The sequence below is a fragment of the Lycium ferocissimum genome, unplaced genomic scaffold (genome assembly GCF_029784015.1).
Source record: "Lycium ferocissimum isolate CSIRO_LF1 unplaced genomic scaffold, AGI_CSIRO_Lferr_CH_V1 ctg8048, whole genome shotgun sequence".
Taxonomy (NCBI): domain Eukaryota; kingdom Viridiplantae; phylum Streptophyta; class Magnoliopsida; order Solanales; family Solanaceae; genus Lycium; species Lycium ferocissimum.
In genome coordinates this window covers 275-24,807 of record NW_026727067.1, presented here as the reverse complement: position 1 = coordinate 24,807, position 24,533 = coordinate 275, and the positions used below count along the sequence as shown (strand labels likewise).

The window sequence follows — 24,533 nt, the reverse complement described above, 5'->3', positions numbered from 1 at the left end:
CCCCAACTGATCAGTGGGAGTGCAATGCATACATACACACATATACATAAAAATGCATAAATGAAATCAACATCATCATTAGCATTATCATTATCACTATATCCTTCCTTAGAAGATCAACTATCGTAAGATGAAATCGATAATGTCATGAGAGTATCGAGAACCATGAACTTAGATCGCATTAGAAATAGAATCGTCATCGCTATATCTCACCTCGAAGGAACAAGTATTATGAGGCGAGATCAATCTCAAAGAATAGTCTCAAGATCATGAATAGGCTCAATAATATCGTAAGGATCATGAGATTCATAGGCTTCTAGCATTTGTGGAAGCAAGGATATTATGAATATGGCACCAAGGTTTATAACAAAAGAATCATGCCTTTAGAAATAAAGGGTTTAGCCTTAACATACCTTTTTGGTCGCCTTAACTTTACCTAATCAATGCTTGTCTTAGTCCTTCAAATAAATCTTTCTAGAATGCGAAATTTCTTGAAATTTGATCTCCCCGTTTATATGCCTAGCCCAAAATAGTAATTTAGCAACCAACAACAACAACATCAATACCAGATTAATCTAATATTCTCAACACCAAAATACTCCATAACATCCCATATGTTTTATCCCATATTTCCACCAACAAAAAACGTTATACGGTTATTTGACAGTTTTATCTCCGTAAATAAACATTAATAATAGGAGATTCATACCTTGATCCTGATAATATCGCTATATCTTCACTTTTTCCACCTTAAACTTGAACCACACGCGTCGCTATACGATTCTATACTCGCAACTATACGTTGCCTGAACCGGAATTCGGGAATTATTGTTGATTTAGGCTTGAAATTTGGGTTTGGAATTTGGGGAAATTTCTAGAGGATTTTGGAATAATTTGGAAGAGGTCTTGGCTGAAAAAGAGGGGGCAAGCCTCTTTTATATTGGTTCAAATTCCCGGGGGGGCACTGTAGTAGTACTGTAGCACGCGTTTCTGCTCTGTCAGCTGAACTTGTAACGTCCATAATTCTCTGCTCTGATATCGTATCGACGAGAAGTTTGTTGCGTTGGAAACTAGACTCAACGGAATTCATTTTAGGCTTTTGAAATACCTTAAAACTCTTAATATACTAGGAGATATACCCCTCCAAAGTTGACCCAAAATTCTGTCAACTTTTTTCAAATTTTCGACAAACTTATTTTCTTCGATTTGGTTGGTCCCGGAGTTTCCCATAGCTTATTATATGAACGTAAACCGTCATGACCATAGAATTACTTCGTATAATATCATATATCCTTGAAGGGAACTTCAGTATCCATACTTAGAACATCCAACACTTATAAATTTCCACGTACGAAACTACGGGGTGTAACAGTTCCGCTGACTCAGATTCAATGAAGAAGATGATAAAAATTATAAGAAAGTATGAAGTAATATCTGGTCAGATGATAAACAACAGTAAAAGCTCCTTTATGTTTATGAAAAGACTCCAGTTGCTGTAATAGAAAGGATAAAGAGGAAAATAGATATGAGAAAAGGCTCATTTCCCTTTACATCCTTGGGATGCCCTATCTTTTATGGAAGAAGGAAAACTGTATATTTTGAAGATCTGGTCAATTAAATGATGAAGAGAGTTACGTCGTGGAAAAATAGGTTTCTCTCTTTTGGAGGAAGATATACCTGTATAGCTCATGTCTTGCAAACTATGCCAGTATACCCTATCTACAATGAATCCTTTAGTTGGAGTTGTTGAGCAACTACATAAAATCTTCACAAAATTCTTTTGGGGTAACACAACAGGAGTAAAAGGTAGCACTGGGTTGCTTGGATAAAATGTGCATTCCATATAATGAAGGAGGTTTGGGATTTAGATCCCTGCATGATATCTCAAAGGCACTTTTTGCAAAACTCTAGTGGAAGACATATATGCTTTCTTGTGGGGTTCTTACATGGTAAATAAGTATTGCAAGAAGCTACATCCTATTGTATCATAGGCCAAAGGTGCATCAAAAGTGTGGAAGAAAATAGTGAAGGTAAGAGAGGAAGTTGAACACAATATATGGTGGAAAATCTAAGTTGGTAATTCAAGTTTCTGCTTTGATAATTGAAAAAAGCAAGGAGCATTACACTTTGTACTGCTTGATCATGACGTAGAAGAGGAAACAAAGGTGAAGGAGTTCATAGATAAAGGACATTGAAATATTCAGAAGCTGAGGAGTTAGGTACCAGAAGAGATTGTTCAGCACATCATTGATAATGTAAGTCCAGTACTCCAAAATGTTGATAATGATAAATCTTGGTGGATGGGCAATTCCAATGGTTTGTTAACTGTCAAGAGTGCTTTAGAGGAGATGAGGCAACAACAAGCTAAATCACTGCAGTATAGTTTTATCTAGGCAAAAGGATTACTAATAAAAATCGGCTTCTTCTTATGGAGGCTATTGAAAAGGAGAATATCAGCAGATGACAACTTGAAGAGAATAAAGATCCCAATTGTGTCTAGATGTTGGTGTTGTGCAAAACATAAACTTGAGAAAATAGCTCATCTTTTTCTAACATCTCTAATAGCTTTCAAGCTTTGGAAACAGTTTGCTTCATGTGCTGTTATGAATATTGATGGCCTGCAACTACAAGAGGTAATCATTAAATAGTGGACAACAGTTGCAGCTCCCAAACTATATGTCATATATACAACGGTTCTAGCAATCATCCTGTAGGAGCTATGGACGAGGAGGAACTCAATCAAGCATGAAGAAAACACGTCATACAACAGGATGCTATATCATGCTCAACTCACAATAAACCAACCGATTAGAGTTAAATATCCTTGGCTTACCAGAATACCTCCAAATTGGCCTTCAGTTATTCTTTTTCTCAACTATTACAAGCGCACTTTGCATTACTGTATTGAAAAGTGAAAGTTTGCAGCTGTGGGCTTAATCATATGCAATATAGATGGGGCAAGTCAAGGTAATCCAGGCAAGACTTCATATGGTTTTTGTCTGAGGGATGACAGAGGAGACCTCAATTTTGCACAAGCTCATCAAATAGGGATCACTACAAGCATGATAGCAAAAACAACAGCAATCCAGCAAGCAATGCAGTGGTGTTTGACAAAGAATTTGTAGAACATAACTTTAGAAACTGATTCACTTGTGCTAAAAAACATGCTACAGGATGTGTGGGAAGTACCATGGGAGATTGTTGAAATGGTTGAAGAAATACAACAGGTTCTACATCAGCTGCAGTATAACTTGTGCATATATGCAGAGAAGGGAGCAAATTAGTTGATTACTTAGCTATTATTACTTTTGAAGAAGGCCAGTTGAGGCAGTTTCATAGCTTTCAGGAGTTGCCATCACCAGGTATAAAGATTCTGAACATAGACAAGGCTCAAATTCCTTCTCTCAGAATGAGGAGAGTACAAGAGATTTGATGAAGATCCAGATTCAGAAGAAGATCAAGTTTCATACGCATCACACGAAACATAAGATTTTGTTCCTAGAATATTTTTTAGCATTCTTCTGCCAAAATGTACAACAGCTCTTGAGATTTATACCTCAAAGGCGTCTAGGGCAAATTTTAGACTAGTTTACTTTATGTCTTTTTTTGAACTCATTCCTTACATTTGTTATTCTTTTGCAGTTTATTAATAAATAAAATACCAACATTTTGATTAAAAAACAGTTTCATGAATACTTATTGGAAGTTACAAAAAAATAAACTTTTAAAAAATAAACTTTCCTGGTATAGTTGTAGCTTCTTTTAATATTGCTTCAAATGGTGATGATTATGCACATTACTTAATTGTAAGTCCTTATAGATAAGCTCAACAGAAATCAGATTTTACTTGTCAATCCGATAAATTTTTCCAGCAGATAAGATACTTAAATATTAAGTTAACCTGGTAACACATGACTTTCTTAAAGGATAAGTTGAATCACCAAAATATTACTGAATACACGTTCACTTTAGTCATAATTTGCATTAATAGTATTCCAATTAAATATTCAAATTGTTTGAATACAGTTCACACGTTCACAACAGGTGAAAAGTCTTAAATTGTCATAATTTTCTTTTTCCAATTCATATATTTACTATAGCCAAAAGTTACCATTTAACAGGATCCAAATTAAATGGCCAATTTCATCTTTCAATTCACATCTGCTATCTTTTGAAAGATAATAAATTTTGCACTAAAGGTTTTCATTTAAATGTATATTTACCTATTTGTACATAAATGTTATTGGAATAGTGTTTGATTGTAAGGGCTAAACCGTCTCTCAACTTTTAATGGGTAAATTCGTAAATCAACCTTTAACTAATTTTGTTCCCACTTTTAGTATAATACTAGTTTCTCGTCACGTGCGTTGCACGTGTACGCCAAGTCTATAATTTAATAAAACAATATCAATATCAATTTATAACTTAGAAAGAGTCTATTGATTAGCATATTATTGACAAGAATAGTCGATATTCCAAATTTCCCTAATTAGATAAGAAACAAAGAATTTAGTTTAATTTCCATCATATATAAGGAGAATCTTCTCTACAATATATTGCTAAACAGGGAGTGAAACAACTTAACTCATCCGTTCCTAAGAGTTCCTAGATCACTAATGTAAATTTCCTTCTTTATATGGCATCAACTTGGGAGTCTTCCGAATAGCGCAAAAAATAAAATATTTGTTACTTTCCTTTCTAATAGTGCATACAGAATTAATATGTTCTGAATTAAATGGTGATGTTCGAAAGGTGATAATGAAAGGACATTTTAGGGAAGAGATTGAAAAGGAGATTATAGAAGTTAGATATTAGTCCCTCTTCACCTTAACATTGACAAGTAACAAAAGAGGTAAAAACACAAATATCTTCAGAGTCGCCTAGGTTAGACATTTATCGAGGAACTTTTTTGAAGAGCTTTTTCCTCATATTTCAGAGATATTTTTAAAATGCATCCAAAGTTATTATCCAAAGCTAATACTCATTACATATTACTTAAGTGCATGTGAGGTCTGTTGTAACATTTTTAAAGCAGTTTATCACATAACAAGGTTTACTATACATGAAAAATGAGTATATCCCTTTAGTATAATTTCAGATGGAATCTGGTTGAATTGAGGAAGTGTAACATCTGTGCTACTGCATGATCATAACAAAGAAGAAGAAAAACTTTTATACCATTACACATGATTATTGTCTAATCTTAAAGTTGGTGAATTAACGTTGAGTAGTTGTTCCTTATCTTCAACTTTCAAACATAGAAACTGATATTCAGTTTGAAATATTGCAGTTTTTCGGTTCAACCGAAATTAATTTCACAAAACAAAAAATCGAAAGTTTGTAGTTCTTAAAACGACGAGGTTCGAATAACCGAATAAATTAACTTTTTTGGTTCAATCAATTTATTTGGTTTTAAGCGAATAATGTCCATCCTTATACAACAATATCTCGAAGATGGAAGAATATGTTATGTCTAATGCTCAAAAAATTAAAAGAAAATACCAAAAAAATTACTATAGATTATCAAGAAAATTCCGGTTCTGTTAAGGTATTATAATAAGCAATACACCATGTAACAAATATTTGCCAAATTAAAATGTCACAGTATATACTTGCGTGGGAATTAATTTGAGTACATGAAATAAAACTTACAAGTATTGAAAAACTTACAAGTACTGTATTATGTTTTCTTTTTCCAAATTACATGTGCGTGAGATGTTTGGCATGTAAGTTTAAACACAATGATTTACAGCCACGCCAAACAGTTTAAAGTCAAATTTGTTAATCTTGGAAGAACGCATATGTTCGGGTTGTGGTGTTTTTCGCACCACAGTTTTTTTTTTTTTTTAAATTATAAATATGATAATTACATTTTTAAGAAGGGCATTTAAGTAATTTAACTTTCAAGTTAGAGAGTTCATGCTTTTAATATAATATAGAAGATAGATAGATTAATTAATATGAATGATTTGTAAATCAACTTTTGACTCATTTTGTTCCCACTTTTAGGATAATATGATTATATTGTGTAGTTGCTACGCAATGTAATTATTACCCACATTGTGATTTCCAAACACTGCCTAAAAACTTTCGTGAAATTTAGGTCAATTTAATAAACTTGAACACTCCATCAAGTTTAGCGACAATTTGCTCACTAGAGATCATATTCTATACAACTTAATTCTTCCAAAATGGAATGACAAAGGGAGGAGAAACTCAAACTTTTTACTGAGGATGCAGTTGATTACATCTTGCCTACCGTATGTATAAAAGAATAATCCGAGGAACATTATTCGCCAAATCACCTTGTCCATTATAGACTGATAATTTGCCTGGTATCATCTTCATTCCACATATAAAACTCATTCCAAGTGTCCGCATTCACTTCATGTGGCTCAATTGCCTATCGGGCTCATGAACCTCCAAAAATTGCAGTGAAGTTGCAGCAGTGTGAGTTACCTCTTTTGGAAGTTGAAATATTTTATTGCATACGCAAAAATCACTGTGAACAGCACGCTAAAGCTAACTACCATAAAACCAGCAACCCCAATGAAATCATGCCTATATCCAAACACATTCTTGACCAAAAGGTTTATTGGGAGTGACTGAATGCCATCTGATAGTTTCACAAGTCTATTATCGTCAGCATACTGGGATGCGACAAGGCCATATAAAGTCCAAGCTACAGGATTTGCCCAGTAGTACCATCTCCACCATATCGGGATCCTCTGTTTCAAAAGAATAGTGGAAGATGCTATTAGAAACAAAAGAGAAAACTAAGTTATGGCAAAGGACCTCCAATGCCATCACATTTCAAATTTAGCAGCAATTAATTCGTAGCTGGTCAGCAATTAGTCATGAAGAGCTATTCATGGAAAATGGCATGTCCGAGTCAGAGAAGAATGTTAGTTCATTACCTTGTGAGGTACCATGAAACCACTGAAAAGGTTCCAGAGCATGTAAAAAGGAGCAGCAATAATGGCAGCCACATTGTGGTTGGGCGTGACTGCAGTTGTCATCATCCCATAAAAGGTGAAGTACAACATAGTGAAGTACATAAACAATATGTACCATAAAATTTTAGAAGCAATCCACTCAAAAGCTGCCATTGAATAGAATATAGTGCTGTATATTAGTGCCTGTGAAAACACGTAAGGGAGCTCAATAGCAACCTGCATAGAATAAGTGGAGCAGTGTTAAGAATACCAAAGATCAACAAGTTTTTAACTGTCAAGGAAACAGACATAGTGGTAAATCTTTAGATCAGACCTGAGCGAATGCAAATGGTAAAGCTGAGTACATCCCTGCAGCTCTCTCTCGGTACGAAACAAATCTTTCGACAGAAACAACTGGTTGGACAGCAGTGCCATTTGTAATTCCAATGAACAACACTGCAATATACATGGATCCCATAGCATTGAATAAATCCTGCTGCGAGTCCCTGTTTTGTTACCAATTGAAGAAGCTAAGGTACAGTAACATATCACCAGTTAAGAACAATATGATAGGGACAAAGGACTGTAAGTATTGCAATAAGACTGAAGCCCCCTCCACTGCTTGCAGGAGTGAATGAAATGTTAGTTGTTTGCCAAAAGAAAGAAGCCAACTAAATTTCGTATTTCACTTCCGCTTGTGTCAATTGCAAGGTAGGAACAATGTTTACTTTCAATCACCTAAAACTTTTTTTACCAGGAACACAGGAGCAAGTTAACACAAAGGTGCAACTCAAGAACTCTGTCAAACATTAATATAAAGTGTTAGTTGTTGACATTAGCATCACAAATAGTCAGTCAGAAAAATGAATGGACAAATGTGTTAGTTGATTCCAATTATCATCAAATTTTTCCTTTCTTGCTTTCCTTTCACTCTATATAAGGAAACCAAGGCCAATATAGTAGTTAATACCACAGAAATTGACGTAAAGGCACAGTAGAATATTATAAAGGACAAAATTCAGGTTACAGTTAGTGTAAAAAAGAAACCTTTTTGAACCGAATCTCCAACAAATTGTCCCCAGCATCAAAGATATGATGAGCGTGTAGAAGAAGCGAACAGCAGTATATTGTGGGTTGCGCCAATACGAGAGATTTTGCTTCCAAAGGCAAGCCAGGAACTGATTGAAGTAGGACTGACAGTACTTAGCAGGGAAATTCAAATCTTTTGAATCCCCAGATGACCTGCTTAGCCTTTTAACCAAGACTTGATTATATCTGGAAGCGCAAGAAAAGAAGTAAAACATTAAGGAAAAGAACATAGAGTAAGTTAGAGATGAGAAAATTGTACGTACTGAAAAAGATTTGATCTTTGGTAAATTTCTGCAAAATCAACACCAAGTCTATTTTCCTCTACTGACGAAGTCACCTCCAACATCCACGTGGCAGGGTTATATCCAGGTCTTATTTTGGGTACCCCTTCTATTGCCTACACAAGAAGTATAAGGAGTACCTGCTTTTAGATGATTATATATCAAGAAATGAGCAATGCACCTAATGGAAACAAATGTGTGCAAGTATATAACCTCAAAATACTCAATTAACTTGCATGATTTAGGACCAAGAGGTCCTGCATAAATGAGCTCTCCTCCGCGCTTCATAAACAAAAGCTGCCATTACAGAGGAGATCAATACAAAAAATAATCAGAAGCAAGCAACAATACATTTGTCTACTATATTCTATACAATGGACTGATGCTCCTTGATTGTATAGTATAATGAGAATAAGGAGTTAAACATCTTATATTCAGTCTGTCATTTTGTACTTCTATATGCTGTGCAAGCTTTCAACAAGAAAATATATATGATTTCAGGTTTGATTTTGTTGTGTTGATCCCCTATAAATGGTGGATGGCTCTTTTCTTCTCATCTCTCTACTGGTTACTATCCCTCTTTGGCTATTTCTTCCTGTAGTCGTAATGAACTCCTCGACTGCCTTTAGTTGTAATGAACACGTACAGTTTCTATACCTCTTTTCTTCTCTTCTGCCTACAGGTTTTAAGTCCTCTTAGTTATTTCTTTCGTTAGTCGTAATGACAAACCTATACTACCTTTTTCTTTTGTCAAGCTGAGGCTACTCTTCTGTACTTATTGAACACATTTTCCTGTTTTTCTTTTCCAGTAACACAAGACCAAACTTATCATCAATAAAGCAGCACCTAGGACTCCTGGTTTCTCTCAGTAACTTCTAGCAAATAGTTTTTTCGGTACTCATTGGAACTGTTCAAAATTTCTTGCTACACTCACTTAATACAGAAAGTAAGTGCTCATGGCTAATTCGGCCCAATGTTGTATCTGCTGATGATTCCTTAATACAGAAAGTAACTGCTCATGGCTAATTCAGCCCAATGTTGTATCTGCTGATGATTCAGTCGTTGACGTCCACACGTGGGAAGTCTATATCTGAGCCAGAGTCTCTTTGTTTGGGATCTCCACATGGAAAAGACTCTAAGTTTCAAGAAGCAGCGAAGACACACCATGATCCAAAATGATAAACTTGGCACACTCGGTCAATTTGGAAGTGACTCACAAGGGTGACTAGATTAATATATTTGACACCAACCCACTCACCCTGCCTATTGAGCTTATCTCAGGGAACTATTGAATAGCTATCTTATTTAGCTAGTCCTAAATGGCCTACTTATCTTTCTCTATGATATAGGTCAGTGCTGAATACCATACAATTACTAATTGGGAGGATGTCACAAGCTAAAAGCAAATCTTCATTCGAAGTCAAGAAAACTCTTATTCTGCTACGAATTTTTGAAGACATAGGTAAAGTGTGCTCAAAGTAGCTATAAGAGATACTATTGCTACCATATTCACAAGAATGGGGCATCAGTTATCATGGAATAAGGATGCTGTAACAATCCAACCCCTGTTTTTGAGGGTTTAAGTTTAAAAATGTATTTCAAGACTTTTTACAGGTCAACATTACCATCTGAGAATTGTTGGGATGGTTGGGGTTGAGAGCTAGGGAATGAGGTTAATTTCAGACATGTTGGGATCATGAAAAAATAAAAATATCCTAACACTTGTTTTTTAATATTTGTGTCGTAAATTGAGTTTTGAGCATGTGTATGAGTTCATAGTACTACATTGGACTTGCGGGAATGGCTTGGGATTGACCCAAGGCTTCGAAGTGGTTTCGGGAATATTTGCAACTTAGTTAGAGTTGCTGCATTTTTGGTGTCTTGTGCCTGCATGATAGAGCACTTGTGCCGATAGTGCTGAAGGAAAATTAAGGCAGTGTGATCGCGCACTTGTGCCGGTAGCACTGAAGAAAAATATCTTCCATAACGTTGACAAAAATCAGCAGGCAGCGCAATTGAGCTTAAGAAGCACGACAGCACTCAAGGCACTGAAGCATATAAGAAGCAGAAACATGATTTCAACCCCCAATTTTGGCAAATTTTGTGATTTGGAACTCGAGCACTGAATCCAAAAGAGGAAAGTTTTGACTTAGAATCTAAGATATGAATTGCTGACACTCTTATACTCGATTTGTACATGATTCAAACCGCTAAATCATGAGTTAAGAGGCTAAAATTGGGTATTGACCTATACCTAGAAATGAAAAATTGATGATTAGACTAGAAATTGACATCCAATGAGATTTTGATAATAGATTTGGACTCCATCGCTAATGGGTAACGCGTCCGTGTAATTAATTTTGAATTTTGACCTGTCGGCTCGAGGGGTGGTTTGAGTTGACCAAGAATTGACTTTGACCCCAAGGTGTCCTAAAATTATGAGACTAGTTCTCCTAGGCTATTTGGACCCGTCGTTAATGATTTTGAATAGATTGAGGTCATTAGAGATAGTCTGAGCAGAGCTGGGCATTTTACGAAAGGTTAGCCTACCGAGATATAAGGCAAGTGAGGACTTGAACTCTTAGTTTGCTTATTTTTCATAGGAAGCATGGCATATGTGTTATTTATGTACAGTCTAAACTATCTAGTTCTTGTGTCCGGCAAGCATGAACTAGGTTATCCAGCTTTAAAGTATAACACATAGACAATGAGGGTCCCAAGATATGTATCTATGTATTATTGATACTTTCAGCAGTTAAAAGTTACTTTGTGATGGTTGTTTAGCATGCATTATCACACAGTCATTAGCGCACACAACCTGGGAACCCCTATATCATAAGGCCAGTTAGTAGATTGAGATAGGACCGGGTAAGAGGTGTGGTTAATGCACAACACAAGGCGGGTCAGACAGGCAGCTTATGCCCCATAGCAGTTCTAGCAGCTTTAGGAATAGGAGCATCATGATTATCCTGTGTGATTATGTTTATGATTTTTTTTTTTTTAAAGGAAAGAAAAATATAATTATGTCTATGATTTTTATTCTTATCTGCATACCTGAATATGATTTTAAACCTGTTATGCTTCGAGTGTTAGTTATTCACGAGTAGCAGTTTTCTAAAGTCTTGTCCATGGGTAAGCTGAGAGCGTGGGAATATGAACTTGCTGGGTCTTACTACTCACATTTGTTATTTTGGTGCAGGGCCCAGAGAGGGCTGTCCAGTAGTTGACCTGTGACATTCAGTCCATAAATTAAGCTTACTATCTATTTTTTGTATTTTTTTTTTTTATAAGTTCTTTTTTCTTTTAAAGGAAGCAACATGTCCTTTATGATACCCTGTCAGTATATGATATATAACATGTAGGTATCATAGAAGACTAAATAGTTTTTTTTTTTTTTAAGGAATGATCAGTCCTTTATGATACCCTGTCGGTATATGAGACACCATGTGGGTACCATAGAGGACTGAGAAATATTTTTTTGTTTTAAGAAATGAACCAGTCTCTATGATGCCCTGTCAGTATATGATATACCATGTGCGTATCATAGAGATCAGTCCTCTATGATATCATTTCAGTATATGATGCATCATGTGGGTCAGTCCTCTATGATACCCTGTCAGTATATGATATATACCATGAGTACTGCAACAGTGTACTTCAACTGCTATTGATTTAGTATACTATATGGTAGAATGAGTTATTTTATGATATTTGATATAGCAACAAGTAAAAATAAATAAAAGATGTACTATATGGTTATCTTTTTTATTGATATAGTGAAAAAAATATAAAGAACAAAAATAAAGGAGCCAAAAAGGTGTGTCGAATTAGATTATGAAAAAAAAATGATTTGTTCAGAGCTGAGGTGAGCTGTCACTAGTCAGTCACTATCTTTTATTTATTCAGTATTGTTTTTATTTCGAGCTGTGTCTCATACTTTGTACTCAGATACTGCAGCTCCATGACTTGGCCTCTTTCCTTTGGGTATTAGGGGTTTCCGCGTGATATCAGATATTGAACTTCTTTCAGCATTTCCATTAATTTAGACTATCATAGTACTTCTGTTGTATTTAATTCACCATTATGATCATGTTAGTTAGAGGGTTTGCCTAGCGAGGGTAGTGACTTGTTGGTGTCCTGTCACGGCCTAAGTGCCAAATGTGGGTCGTAGCAGATGTGTACTCAGGCAGCTTGTGCAACGCATCTAAAAGAGAAAAAAAAAACCATTTTATAAAAAAATCCATTTTATACTAGAAAAGAAGTACCTCATCAAATGATTCAAAAATGTCAATGCTGGGCTGATGGATTGTACAAACAATTGTTCGGCCGGTGTTCACAATGTTCCGTACAGTCCTCATTACAATGGCTGCAGCTCTTGCATCCAATCCAGATGTAGGCTCATCCATGAACACTATAGAAGGGTTGGCTACTAGTTCAACAGCAATTGTTAGCCGTTTCCTTTGCTCTGTTGACAGTCCATCAACTCCAGGCAAACCAACCAAAGCTCCTCTTAGTGGACTCAGCTCCACAAGCTCCATTACCTCCTCAACAAATGCCTGAAACCAATATCCTCCTTAAAAGTTATTTGGGTCCGAAACAGGAAGTATCAAAATAAATTCCAAGGTGTTACCTTTTGTGTCTCTAGGTCAACCTCTGGTGGCAAACGTAGCCAAGAAGAGAATAATAGTGATTCAATAATGGTCAAGCAAGGGGAGTGGATATCATTCTGCTCACAGTAACCAGATATTCTAGCAAAGGTTTCTTGCTTTTTTGGGTAACCCGATATGTGGATGCTCCCTTCTATAGTACCACCAGTTTTTCTACCGGCTAATACATCCATGAGGGTGGTTTTTCCAGCACCACTAACTCCCACCAGTGCAGTGAGCACCCCAGGCCTAAATGCTCCAGTAATATTAACCAACAACTGCAGCCGGTCTTCTGCCATGCCTTGTTGCTTCAGTTCCTGAAGTAACATTCATCTGTGTTTCTTAGATATAGAATGATGCAAAGAGAAAGATGGAAAGAAGAGGTTGAGGTATGTACCAGTGGAACATCGACATAATAATTGATATCCTTGAAAGTCATGGAAAGTGGCTGAAAAGGTAGAACGAGGCCTCTGTTCTTGAAACTTTGTCCTGAATAGTATTGAGTGGAAATCTCATTAAATATGATGAAAAGGTTGAGCTGAAAATTATCAAATTTCCTACAATGCAACACGCCTAAATCTTCTTACTAAGTGAGCCAGAATGCTTCAAATACTCTCTTAGCTGAATGACAGCCGGTTCTTCTTTCTTAGTCCTGCCTCTATCTTGAAGCTCTTCCTTAGAAACCACAGCTTGACGCTTTACAAGAGCTGAAGAAATGTAGAAGGAGCAATAATACAGAATTGATTTTTGTTATTACCTTGCAACATGCTGTTTTATCTCCAGTTTTTTCTATTTCCATTTGCTGATTCAAATGATAAGTTCAGAGAATCACATATAGCTTATAGGATAAGGGTCTTACGGTCAAGGTAGGCCAGGAAGAATGTGAATAACATGTTGAATAGAATCGTATATCCAAGCAAAGCACAGACACCAATCCAGTACCAATAGCTCTGGGGGAATAAACTGCGTGACTTCAATAAAGCTTCACCTAGTCGCAAATCAGAGTTCGTGCTTGCTCTCTGGATGCATAAGGGAAAAGTTGGTAAGTGTTTTCTTATTTATTAAAGTACTTATTAGAAAAAAGTGGATGTGATGTTAAATGACATGGATTGGAGGATGGCCAAACAGTTGAAATGGCAATGCCTCACTAACAAGTTTGTGATGTTTTCCATGTTCATCAAAACATTACAGCTCAGTTCTTCCATGCATGCCACAAGATTCATTCTTTGATGCAATCATTTCATAGTGTTTCGTTTTTTGGAACTGACATGGATAATTTCTTCGAAGAAGGAAAGACAACATGTAAATATGAATAGCAAGGTTCTATTTATTCTTAGATTTCAACTGAGATCCGGGAGGTTACAACCACTAGTCCACTACTGAAACCATGAGGACCTCAGGCCTTCAACTTCATTCTGTTCTTTCCCTTTTCTTTGTTTTGTCTATGTTTACTACGTGTAAAATGAAATATGCAGACATTAGTAAGAATTCAAACCAAAAGTTAGCTCTAAGTTTACCTTATGTACACTACATATTCTTGCCTTTTTACAGTTATGTCAAGAAAAGTAAATTAAGTTATGCAAACTGACGACCAATTTAAGATACTTGACATCATAAAAGACCACCTTGTCCCATGCGTGGCCAAGAAATTCATTCACCGAAGCTGCATCTTGAGCATACATCAGGGGAGAAATCCAAAAACCCCAGATCCACCATCTTGGTATTCTATCTGTCAGAACAGAAAAAAGGAAATGAATCATCAACCTATCGTGGAGCTTAACGAGGCAATAATTAAAGCATACGAGGATTTAGTTTCACCTCTTGAAATAATATATCCCCCAAGAGCCATGACAATCAACATGGCAAAAGATCCAAAAGTGTTTGCAACAATCATATTTCGGCCCAAGGCTCCCATTAGACGAAAAAGAGCAAGAGACATTTGATGCAGAAAAAAGAATAGTAAAATTTGTTTAAGGAATCTGCACAGTGAAGGAAAAAAATCAAAAGAAAAAGACAGAGAACAAAACAAAGATACTGGGTGTAGAATCCAGACAAAGATAAATGTGAATCTAAAAGTTTATACTTTACCGTGCAACACTTGGATCAAATCCAACAACATAATATGTCACTGCTACCCATAAACCAGATTCTATTAAGGAAGTTGGAATGCTCAATACCCAAGAAGGGAGTGTATAGACCCAGCATGGATAGAAATGCAAGTCTCTATGCTTGTAAATGACTGGAAGCTTGACAATAAGCATTGAGACCTCCGTGAAACCATTGAAAAGAATAATAACCATGGAAAAATACAGTTGTCCAAGATATAGGCCTCCATCATCAATTGTATTGTGATGCAGAGTTGTGCGGAAGAAAACACTCATGGTGATCAAAGAAACCAAGAAGAGCTGAAAACCAACATAGAGAACGTAAGAACAAAGGAAGTTTTAGTTCTTAAAATTTTGATCCTATTTTTTGGTGTACTTCATCAAAATACTCATGCTAGCTCTACCTGAAGAAATTTGAAAATGTAGATAAATGAATTCCTTTTCATGAGCAACAGCTGCCAGTCAAAGCCGGTTTTAAGAAGTTCTGTTCTCTTCGCTCCATATTTAGAAATTGACAAGGCTGCAGGATGGTTGTAGCGTTTATCGAAAGGAATATTTAGCTCTTCAGATAAATTCTGCCCAGTGCGGTATGATCGAAAAGCTTCAGCAAACTTTGTAACTGGTATGTAATGGTAAGGGCGACGAGAAACAGCCCAGTACTGTTCTTGGTCCTTTATAGAGACAACCTATAGGAGAAAAAAACATATAACTTAGACGCCAAAGAATTTATTAACAATGCAGAGCTACACACTTACTTCTTGAAGGAAATCTGCGACATTCTTCCTCTCCGGACAATGAAATCCCATAAATTCAAAAAAATCAAGGACATCTTCGCGAGGTCCCTGGTACACAATCTGGCCTTCAGACAAAAGTATAATATCATCAAATAACTCGTACGTCTCTGGAGCAGGCTGAAGAAGAGAAATAACAGTAGTTCCATCGAGTGCATGCGTTGAATGTCTAAGATATTTAATAATTTGGTATGTCGTGGAACTATCAAGTCCTGTTGAGATTTCATCCATGAAGAGCACTCTTGATGGACCCACCAATAATTCACCTATAAGAACCATCCAATGCATGAGTATTCTTAGTACTATTGATCGCTTCACAATCCAAAGGAAAAAAATTAATCCATCCACCTGTGGTGAGCCGTTTTTTCTGGCCTCCCGAGATCCCCTTGAGCATTTCATCCCCCACCAAGGTGTCCGCACAATTGTCTAAACCTAGAATCTTTGTTAGAGAAATGTTAGTGCTTCAGCAGCGGAAAGTTAAATTACTCAACAAAAACATCCACATATTATGCACTCGTAACATGAATTTGTTGTGCTTCTTGTAGCAAGGCCAATAGCATAATCAGGAAAAAGAAACACTGTCCAAGTATATATTACATTAAATTAGTCCTCGTTACATCCTAGCACTACTAGTGACTTTTACGAGTTTAGCAACAAGAACGGGAGAACAGAGTGATCCATATTGATGTTTGGTATACAAACAAATATGCAGAGTCGGTATTATAGATGAATTCTCAATGTTAATCCACTAGTACAATCTATGCCATATCAAACTGCCACATGAATCGAAGCCAGAATTTACAAAATACCTTTAGTATGTACTCAACAACAAGTCCAGCATCGTTCCCCTCCAAAGCTAATGCCTATAATGAGAATACATATCATGAATGAATTGTAATCAATTGTTAAGAAGAATAATAAATGTAGTAAGAGAAAAGCATCAAGCAAATCACAGTTTTTTTATATCAAGTAAAACTAGCACTCCTCATCGACATCTGCATTGAAATCACACTAAATTACCTTCATGAATAGGTCAAGATCTTCATCAGGTTTTATTCCTGCCATCTTTTCTCTTCTTGAAAGTTCCAAAAGCATATCTGTAGCAAAATTCAACAGTTCAGCTTAGGTAAGAAAAACTGGAAGACTCTCATACAGCTTTACCATATTTTGATCCAACACCCTGGCAACGTGCTGAGAAGCCCAGCGTCTCCCTGACAGTCATCTCTGCTATATGCCAATCTTGTTGACTGACATAAGCTGATGTCCTTTGGGGAACAAACTCCTTCAAACCATGTCCATTGTAAGTAATATTCCCTGACATCTTCAAATTGATCAATGTCTCAGTATAATATTATAAAAATCGCAGATGATGTTGCCTCCAAATTATGAAAAGAATCAGATATGACAGTACCTGCAAGTCAGATTTGAGGCGTCCAGCAAGTGCCAATAACAATGTGGTTTTTCCAGAGCTTGGAGGACCCAATAAGAGCGTTAATCTAGAAATTAACATTATAATGCTTTAGGTAATCATACTCTCACCAGATTGATTTACTCAGGAGTTCATGATTGATTCATACCTGGAAGGTCGGATTACCCCACTAATGTCATCTAAAATTGTCACCCTTGTTCTGTTGCCAGAATATATTTTTAACTGCCTTAAGAAAGCCTAACATGTGCTCGTGATACAGAGACAGGAGAGATTTTAGATGCCAAAAGTATCAAGTGTTACTCTAATGTAATAATTGATGAGATGGGGAATACCTCAGTCATGTTGAAGACAAAATTTGAAATAGTTGGCAGTGCTCGACTGCCAAGATGCACATAAGCTTCAACTGTCAAATGCTGAAATCTTACTTCTATTTTTGGGAACTCCAAATCAACTCTGCACTTGAAAGAGTAAAATAATGTAAACGCTCACTGCCAATAACTAGTGACAACAGAATAACACAGAAATTCTAGCAAATACTTATGATGATATTAACATTTCATGGACCACAGCAACTGTTCAAGTATTAATTAAAGCATAAGTAAATCGAAATTTTTATGCAGAATAATATATAAGAGTGCATTCTATTTCACATTATGAACCAATCCGATCAAAACATTTAAAATTAGCAAGTTGCTTATAAGGAATTAAGCATGTCAGGGCTTGTCCATACTAGAACCAAATGCAAGAAGTGTATTGCCCCCCAGGTAAGAGAACTTACTCGGGTTAATAAACAAGTCTCCATCCGTCAATTTACGTGGCACCGGCACCATTTGACTTGGCACGGAGTTTTAAGAAAGAAAGAAAGACTTTTGAAATTTGTGATCTAAAGTAGCCTCAGGTATTTTTATTTTTGTATGTCTGTAAATTATCTCATAAAGTTAAATTATTTCTTAATACGTTCTTTTTGTGATAGACTAAAAAGGAAATGGTGCCACATAAATTGGGATTGGGGGAGTAGTATATTACAGTTTTTCCAGCTCTTTTGAAGAGATTATGGAAATAGAGAAAAACAAGGAACTTATTGTGAAGAAACATAAGTATTGAAATGTATAGTAGGGGGCAGCTTAACTTTCTCAGTTTAACTAGGGGCAGATTAAGAATTTAGACACAATGAGTACACTTGTTAATCAATTTTGCTAAAAATCTTTTATATGGATTTATGTAATTTGAATCAAACATTGAATGCACGAATATCAACAGAAAAAAGAAAAGAAAAAAAAAGAAAAAAAGAGAGAACCTCTGGAAACGAAGCCTCATGCGATTAAAGAACTTGTCCCAATCATCATCAACGGACTTGACCAGACGATCCAAGACAACTTTGCGTTCATCATTTTGGAGGTTATGGACATCGACCTCCCATGATTCCCCAACAATGTTCCTGAAGATCCCTCTTCTTACACGGTTGTATGTTGGTAGCCTCTCCAAAGCAGCCCACCGTAACGCCTCCTCATCGTCACCATCGTCCCTAAATGACGCCGACCGCACCGACACATTCTCCGCCGAGCCCCACATTGTAAGACTATAGAGCTATTAGGATAACTTAGTCATCGATTAGTGATTACTGTGAGGTCTGCATTTTCGTTGGAGCCTTAAATTTGTGTGCCAATACATTCACACACCTAAATTTGTGAACTAGTTACTAAGTTAGTTGAGCTATGCATTTATGGCTAGCTATCTTATCTCTCTCCACTTCAACACCCGTGGGGTCCCGTCAACCCTTTATTTCTGCGTTTGTTTATGAATATTTTCTGTCTACTTCTGTTTAGCAAAGTTTTAGCACTCAACTGTTTTGGTCGTTTCTTCCATTTCTTTTTATTACAAAATATTTTTGTAGTCTAGTCATTGCCTTCAAAGTTTAACCGGATTACTCTAAAGTTCTTCTGATCTCATTTTCCTCTTGAAAAATATGGTCATTTTTGTCTGTTTCTGAAATTATTGTTATAGTGCTAATTGAGAAACAGAGTAGATAGTATCATTTAATGTCCCGGGAAGGACAGAAAACGATGGCGGGGCTCAAAGAATCATTTCACACCCACTCTCAACGAATTTATTTTGTTAGTACTCGCTGTATTGGGCGAACCACGTGTAATAGTGACTTAGTGATTTCATCCCATGTGATGATGAGCGAGTAGGTATTCAAAGGCGGTGATTTGAATTGTAACCGTTGGGAAGTTTGCCTGCTTTTTTAAAGTTCCATTTACTTTTCGGCTGGCTTTTGATTAAAAGCCTGTTTGGATTATCCCTATGTCTCAAAAAGATTGTCCTTCCTTATTTTTTAATTTATCCCAAAAAATTTATTTTCTTTCTATATTTAGAAATAATTTAATTTTATGAGCTGATTTATAGCCACACAAATATCTAAAATTTATTTTGGACCACACATTTCAAAAGTCTTCCTTTATTTCTTAAACTTTGTGTCAAGCCAAAAGAGGACAATCTATTTGGAACAGAGGCAGTATTATTTTAGGTGTTTTTTAAGTCAAAATTACTATTAAATATTTTTGTAGTGTTTGGGTACGATAAATAAATAAGTATTTGTTTTTAAGCTAAAATAATAAAAATAAAATAGTAACTTATAACTTTTGGCTTATAAGTCATAAGTTATAAGCCCATCCGAACGGGTTTTAACTTGATATTCTTTTTCTTTCTAAAGTTAGATTTTGAGAACTTTTAAAAAATTCTAAGTAAGCGTTTGGCCATAGATTTCAATATTTTTCATTTTATTTGAAATTTATGAAGTTGGAGTTGAAGATGGAGTTGTGTTTGGTTACACGTTTTGTAAAGGAGAGAAGCGAGTGTTTTATTTGAATTTTTTTAAATCAAAACCATCTAGCCATATGCTAGAGGGATATTATTAGAATGAAATACTCTATTACAGAAAGAATAGTACAGAAATGTAAAATACGCACTTCTATTCCCTATAGCCTATTACTACAAGAGTTCTTCAGCTTTGGTTTTGAATTCATAATCAGACACCTAAAATTCTCACAGATGCTATGAATTCTTAACCACTGAATTTTTTCAAGCAAAAAGATGTCGCATTTCTCAGCCATAGAGAGCCTTCAGAGCCTGTAGAAGCCTGTTGATCCTGATATGCTTGTGGTTCATAGCAAATCCTCAAATTTTCTGATCTTCCATGATGAGCTGCATTTGTTGTGAACTTTAAATCTTGTAGAAACAGACTGTGTAATGTTTACTGGTTAAACTATTTACTAATCTCCTTCCAATGGATTGAATATTACTGTTAATCATTTTTTTTGTGCGGAATGCCTTTCAAAGGCACTGGTCTTTAATTTTTGCCCCTCAAATTTCAAATCTTTAATTTTTGTCCTTCGCCCGGGTTCGAACCCCCGCTCAGTCAAATATTTAAAAAAAAATCGCAAGACAGAAGTTTATAGCAAGTTAGACCTATTCGGCCAAAGTTAAGGACTAAGTCTAACTTTACCCGAATAGGCCTAACTTTCTTAAGACAGAGGTTTGCCTTAAGGCCTAATTTTGGGTAAAAGTTTGCTTTAAGGCAAACTTAAACGCCTGAATAGGTCTAATTTTGCTATAAACCTCTGTGTTGCGATTTTTTTTTTTTTTAGCTGAGCCAAGGTTCGAACCCGGAACCTTAGGGTATTAGGCGAAAGGTAAAAATTAAAGACCAACAATCTGAGGGGCAAAAATTAAAGACCAGTTGTCACGACCCAACCAGAAGGCTATGACGGGCTCCCAGAGCTAACCTATCGAGCACCTCTTAACAGATATCTCATAACCATATCTAGGTGGACCACAAAGATAACTCATAAATATTATAATATGTAAGAGACACGAGTCCAAAAGGTATAAGTTGTCTATATAATCGTCATCAACTATACCCATATAAGTAAGCACACAAGGCTGCCAAAATGATACACAAAAATATGAACCACTGAGGTGTCACGCCCCAAAACCCACCCTAGACGTGACCGGCATCCGACGTCATGAACAATATCGGAAGAACCTAAAAGATGCAATAATAACACTTGAACCTGCCAGGTTCAATAATCACCTCCAACAGTTTATAAGATAAATTCCCACGAAATGTGAATTAAATTAGCGGAAGTCTTTAATATTATAAAACTTAATCAAACGTATCACATGCCCAAGAGTTAAACAACTCGAAAACTACCCACAAGAATGTATGCTATGGAGCTTCTAAGATAAAGAATGATTTTCTAACACATCGGGACGCAGCCTGCCAAAATGCTAAAATAATGAATAAATATAATGAGGGTATCCCACGAATGAACATGTGGGCTGGCCAAGTCAGCAGCAATAATAAGTCCTTCCTAAGCGCCCGAAGTATCAAGAGCCTGCTCTTCTCCATTACCTAACATACCATAAAAAACAACAATGGTATGCCTGAGTACTTCGTACTCAGTGAGTGCCTCGGGGACAACAAGTAATACGAAAATAGAGTACAATAATACTTAAAGAAATCAGTTCTGAAACCCATGTGAAATCAATATAAAAACAGTTATTCAACTTGTGTATCTCAATAAGAATTATCAAAATCGATTATAAAGCCTCTTGTCAAGTTACAACTTTCAATTATGCCTTTCAAATTGATCACGATTGTCAACAACAGTTCCATGAGAGAATAAGAATATCACATATGCCAATAGAGGCTCAAGAATCAATCACATCGAAGGGATGACTGTAGAGGTTCCCTAATCACAACACACCACACCGGAATATGTAATTCTCGGTGGCTAGCCTTCCTCCCGAATAGCTAGACATAAACCGTACTCCGGGTAGCGAACCCAGTAGTGGCCACTCTTCCTCCCTAATGGCTAGGCAATTACCACACTAGGATCCATAGTGGCTACCCTTCCTCCCGAGTAGCTAGGCCAAACACAACAATAAAGTTCATAGCATAGAAATTGATTCACAATTGGTCTCAAAGTAGTCACACCATTAATTAGCATTAAAGTTCATTATGCCATATCGTAAGGATAAATCATTTCAAAGAACATCTTGAAAATGTTTTCACTTCTTTAACCAAGATTTCAATGTCATAGTACAATATGAAAACATTATTACCAATCCCTTGCCATCTTTATTGACTATCTTTTATACAAGAAAACGATTATGATTTCATATGCGAATATAGAGGATAGTACAATCAAGGTTTAATGTGGGCTTGTCCCTTCACGCACACCAACCACAATCAAAACATGAATTAGGGTTTTTAAAGTATGAGAGGTTCACCCCTCTATTCAATAAAGAACTTTTGAAAAGAATACATACATCCAAAATAAGGATTTTAAAAGGGAAACATACCTTAGTTAAGCCTTACGTAACTCAACAATTTACTTTTACAACGAAGGGCACCCAAAATCCTAGCTTGAGTCACTTTGAAAAGGATTACTTTGCAAACCCTAGGTTTTTCATTCAAGAATCATGTTAAGATCATGGGTTTAATGTTAGGATTGATTAATAATGTTAAAGATGTTCTTACCTTAATGTTTGGCGACTTGGAGAAAAGATTTTCGTCCTTAGGGTTTATGAGAATGTGAATAAGTGATAAAATTAACTGAACCCGCGATATATATACATAGCTGGCGGCGGGCGAAATACGGACCGTATTCTTTGGTCGTATTTAACGTTAACAAAACGGTGAGCAGTCTAGGGAATGGGTGAAATACGCCCAGAAATACGGACCGTATTTCAAAATACGAGCCGTATTCTCTGGCCGTATTTTATGATAGCAAAACAGTGAGCAACCAAGAAAGGTGGGTGAAATATGCCCAAAGAATACGGGCTGTATTTCAAAATACGGGTCGTATTTTACATTAACCAAAAACAGTGTAGTCTGATTCTCCAAGACACTTTCACACTTAACTCGAATTTACGGAGCGTTACATTATCCCCCCCTTAAGATCATTCATCCTCGAATGAGAATCGCAGCCCAATAAGGATTCACTAAAACATAAGTTGTTTCAAACAATGCAAAGGATTTGTGTAAGAATAGCTAGAAAATTCATCTCATACCTGCAGTAGGGAACAAGTGAGGATATCTTTTTTTCGTATCCTCCTCCGCTTCCCAAGTTGCTTCTTCTGTGTCATAGTTCCGCCACAACACTTTAACTGAAGCTACATCTTTTGTTCTCAAGCTTCTAACTTGACGATCTAGAATCTGAACTGGTTCCTCCTCATAAGATAACCCTTCATAAAATTCAATCTCTTCAGGGTTCAACACATGGGAAGGATCAGGTCTGTACAACCTCAACATCGAAATGTGAAACACCGGATGCATTATGGCCATATCAGATGGTAACTTCAACTCATAAGACACCGCCCTAATTTTCCTAACAATCTCATAGGGCCAATGAAACGAGGACTAAGTTTCCCCTTTTTACCAAACCGCATTACTCCATTCATCGGTGACACTTTCAAGAACACCTTGTCACCAACAGAAAACTCTAGCTCACGTCGCTTCATATCCGTATAAGACTTCTGTCTACTCTGAGCTGTCTTGAGTCGTTGTACAATAAGATTAACTTTCTCAATTGCTTCATGAACTGAGTCAAGACCCAATAATTCTACTTCAGTTGGTTCGAACCAACCAATTAGAGATCGACAACGTCTCTTATAAAGAGCCTCATAAGGATCCATCTGAATACTCGCTTGATAACTGTTGTTGTACGCGAATTCCAAAAGGGATAAATGTTCATCCCAACTTCCTCCGAAATCTATCACACAGGCTCGCAGCATATCTTTCTATCGTCTGAATAGTTCTCTCTGCCTGCCCATCAGTTTGCAGATGAAAAGCAGTGCTCAATTTCACTCTAGTTCCCAAACCTTCCTGAAAGGATGTCCAAAAATGAGCAGTGAATTGTGTACCTCTGTCAGATATGATGGATGTCGGAATCCCATGCAATCTAACTATCTCTTTAGGTATAGCTTGGCGTACATCGCCGCAGTATATGACGTCTTCACGGGGAGAAAATGGGCAGACTTTGTGAGCCTATCCACTATCACCCAAATCGAATCAAACTTGCCCTTTGTGCGGGGTAAACCCAGAACGAAATCCATATTGATCTCCTCCCACTTCCACTGCGGAATCTTGATATTCTGAGCCAGGCCTCTACGCCTTAGATGTTCAGCCTTCACTTGTTGACAGTTCAAACACTTGGCCACAAAGTTAGAAATATCAACCTTCATGCTCTT

General features: G+C 36.5%; 2 protein-coding genes across 2 annotated transcripts; both read right to left on the bottom strand.

Annotated features, from left to right (window-relative positions):
* Positions 1–6,088: 6,088 nt before the first annotated feature.
* LOC132045811 (ABC transporter G family member 32) lies at positions 6,089–19,237 on the bottom strand. Its single transcript, XM_059436388.1, has 24 exons — positions 18,574–19,237; positions 17,609–17,729; positions 17,425–17,513; positions 17,259–17,343; positions 17,009–17,168; positions 16,868–16,944; positions 16,657–16,710; positions 16,196–16,286; positions 15,812–16,113; positions 15,461–15,742; positions 15,040–15,356; positions 14,770–14,930; positions 14,577–14,680; positions 13,811–13,970; positions 13,539–13,658; positions 13,349–13,440; positions 12,936–13,268; positions 12,571–12,861; positions 8,519–8,602; positions 8,288–8,421; positions 7,983–8,210; positions 7,270–7,441; positions 6,918–7,172; positions 6,089–6,728 (listed from the first exon to the last, which is right to left on the bottom strand). Exons 1-24 carry the CDS (start codon positions 18,846–18,848, stop codon positions 6,456–6,458), a joined length of 4,260 nt encoding a protein of 1,419 aa, XP_059292371.1. The 5' UTR covers positions 18,849–19,237; the 3' UTR covers positions 6,089–6,455.
* Positions 19,238–20,340: 1,103 nt separating this feature from the next.
* Positions 20,341–23,978, bottom strand: LOC132045812 (uncharacterized). The gene is made up of 3 exons (XM_059436389.1): positions 23,677–23,978; positions 23,355–23,578; positions 20,341–20,480 (listed from the first exon to the last, which is right to left on the bottom strand). Exons 1-3 carry the CDS (start codon positions 23,976–23,978, stop codon positions 20,341–20,343), a joined length of 666 nt encoding a protein of 221 aa, XP_059292372.1.
* Positions 23,979–24,533: the final 555 nt, after the last annotated feature.

Bases quoted from the DNA above. Each gene is read 5' to 3' on its own strand.
- LOC132045811 (XM_059436388.1), bottom strand. From the start codon at position 18,848: ATGTGGGGCTCGGCGGAGAATGTGTCGGTGCGGTCGGCGTCATTTAGG. The intron at 16,114-16,195 runs GTGGATGGATTA...TGGTTCTTATAG, and splicing joins GAAAAAACGGCTCACCACAG to GTGAATTATTGGTGGGTCCA. The intron at 13,269-13,348 runs GTACATACCTCA...ATGTTACTTCAG, and splicing joins ATTATGTCGATGTTCCACTG to GAACTGAAGCAACAAGGCAT.
- LOC132045812 (XM_059436389.1), bottom strand. From the start codon at position 23,978: ATGGATCCTTATGAGGCTCTTTATAAGAGACGTTGTCGATCTCTAATT. The intron at 23,579-23,676 runs GTTAGGAAAATT...GAGGTTGTACAG, and splicing joins TTCATTGGCCCTATGAGATT to ACCTGATCCTTCCCATGTGT. The intron at 20,481-23,354 runs GTATGAGATGAA...CAACAAATGCAG, and splicing joins TCACTTGTTCCCTACTGCAG to CTCATCATGGAAGATCAGAA.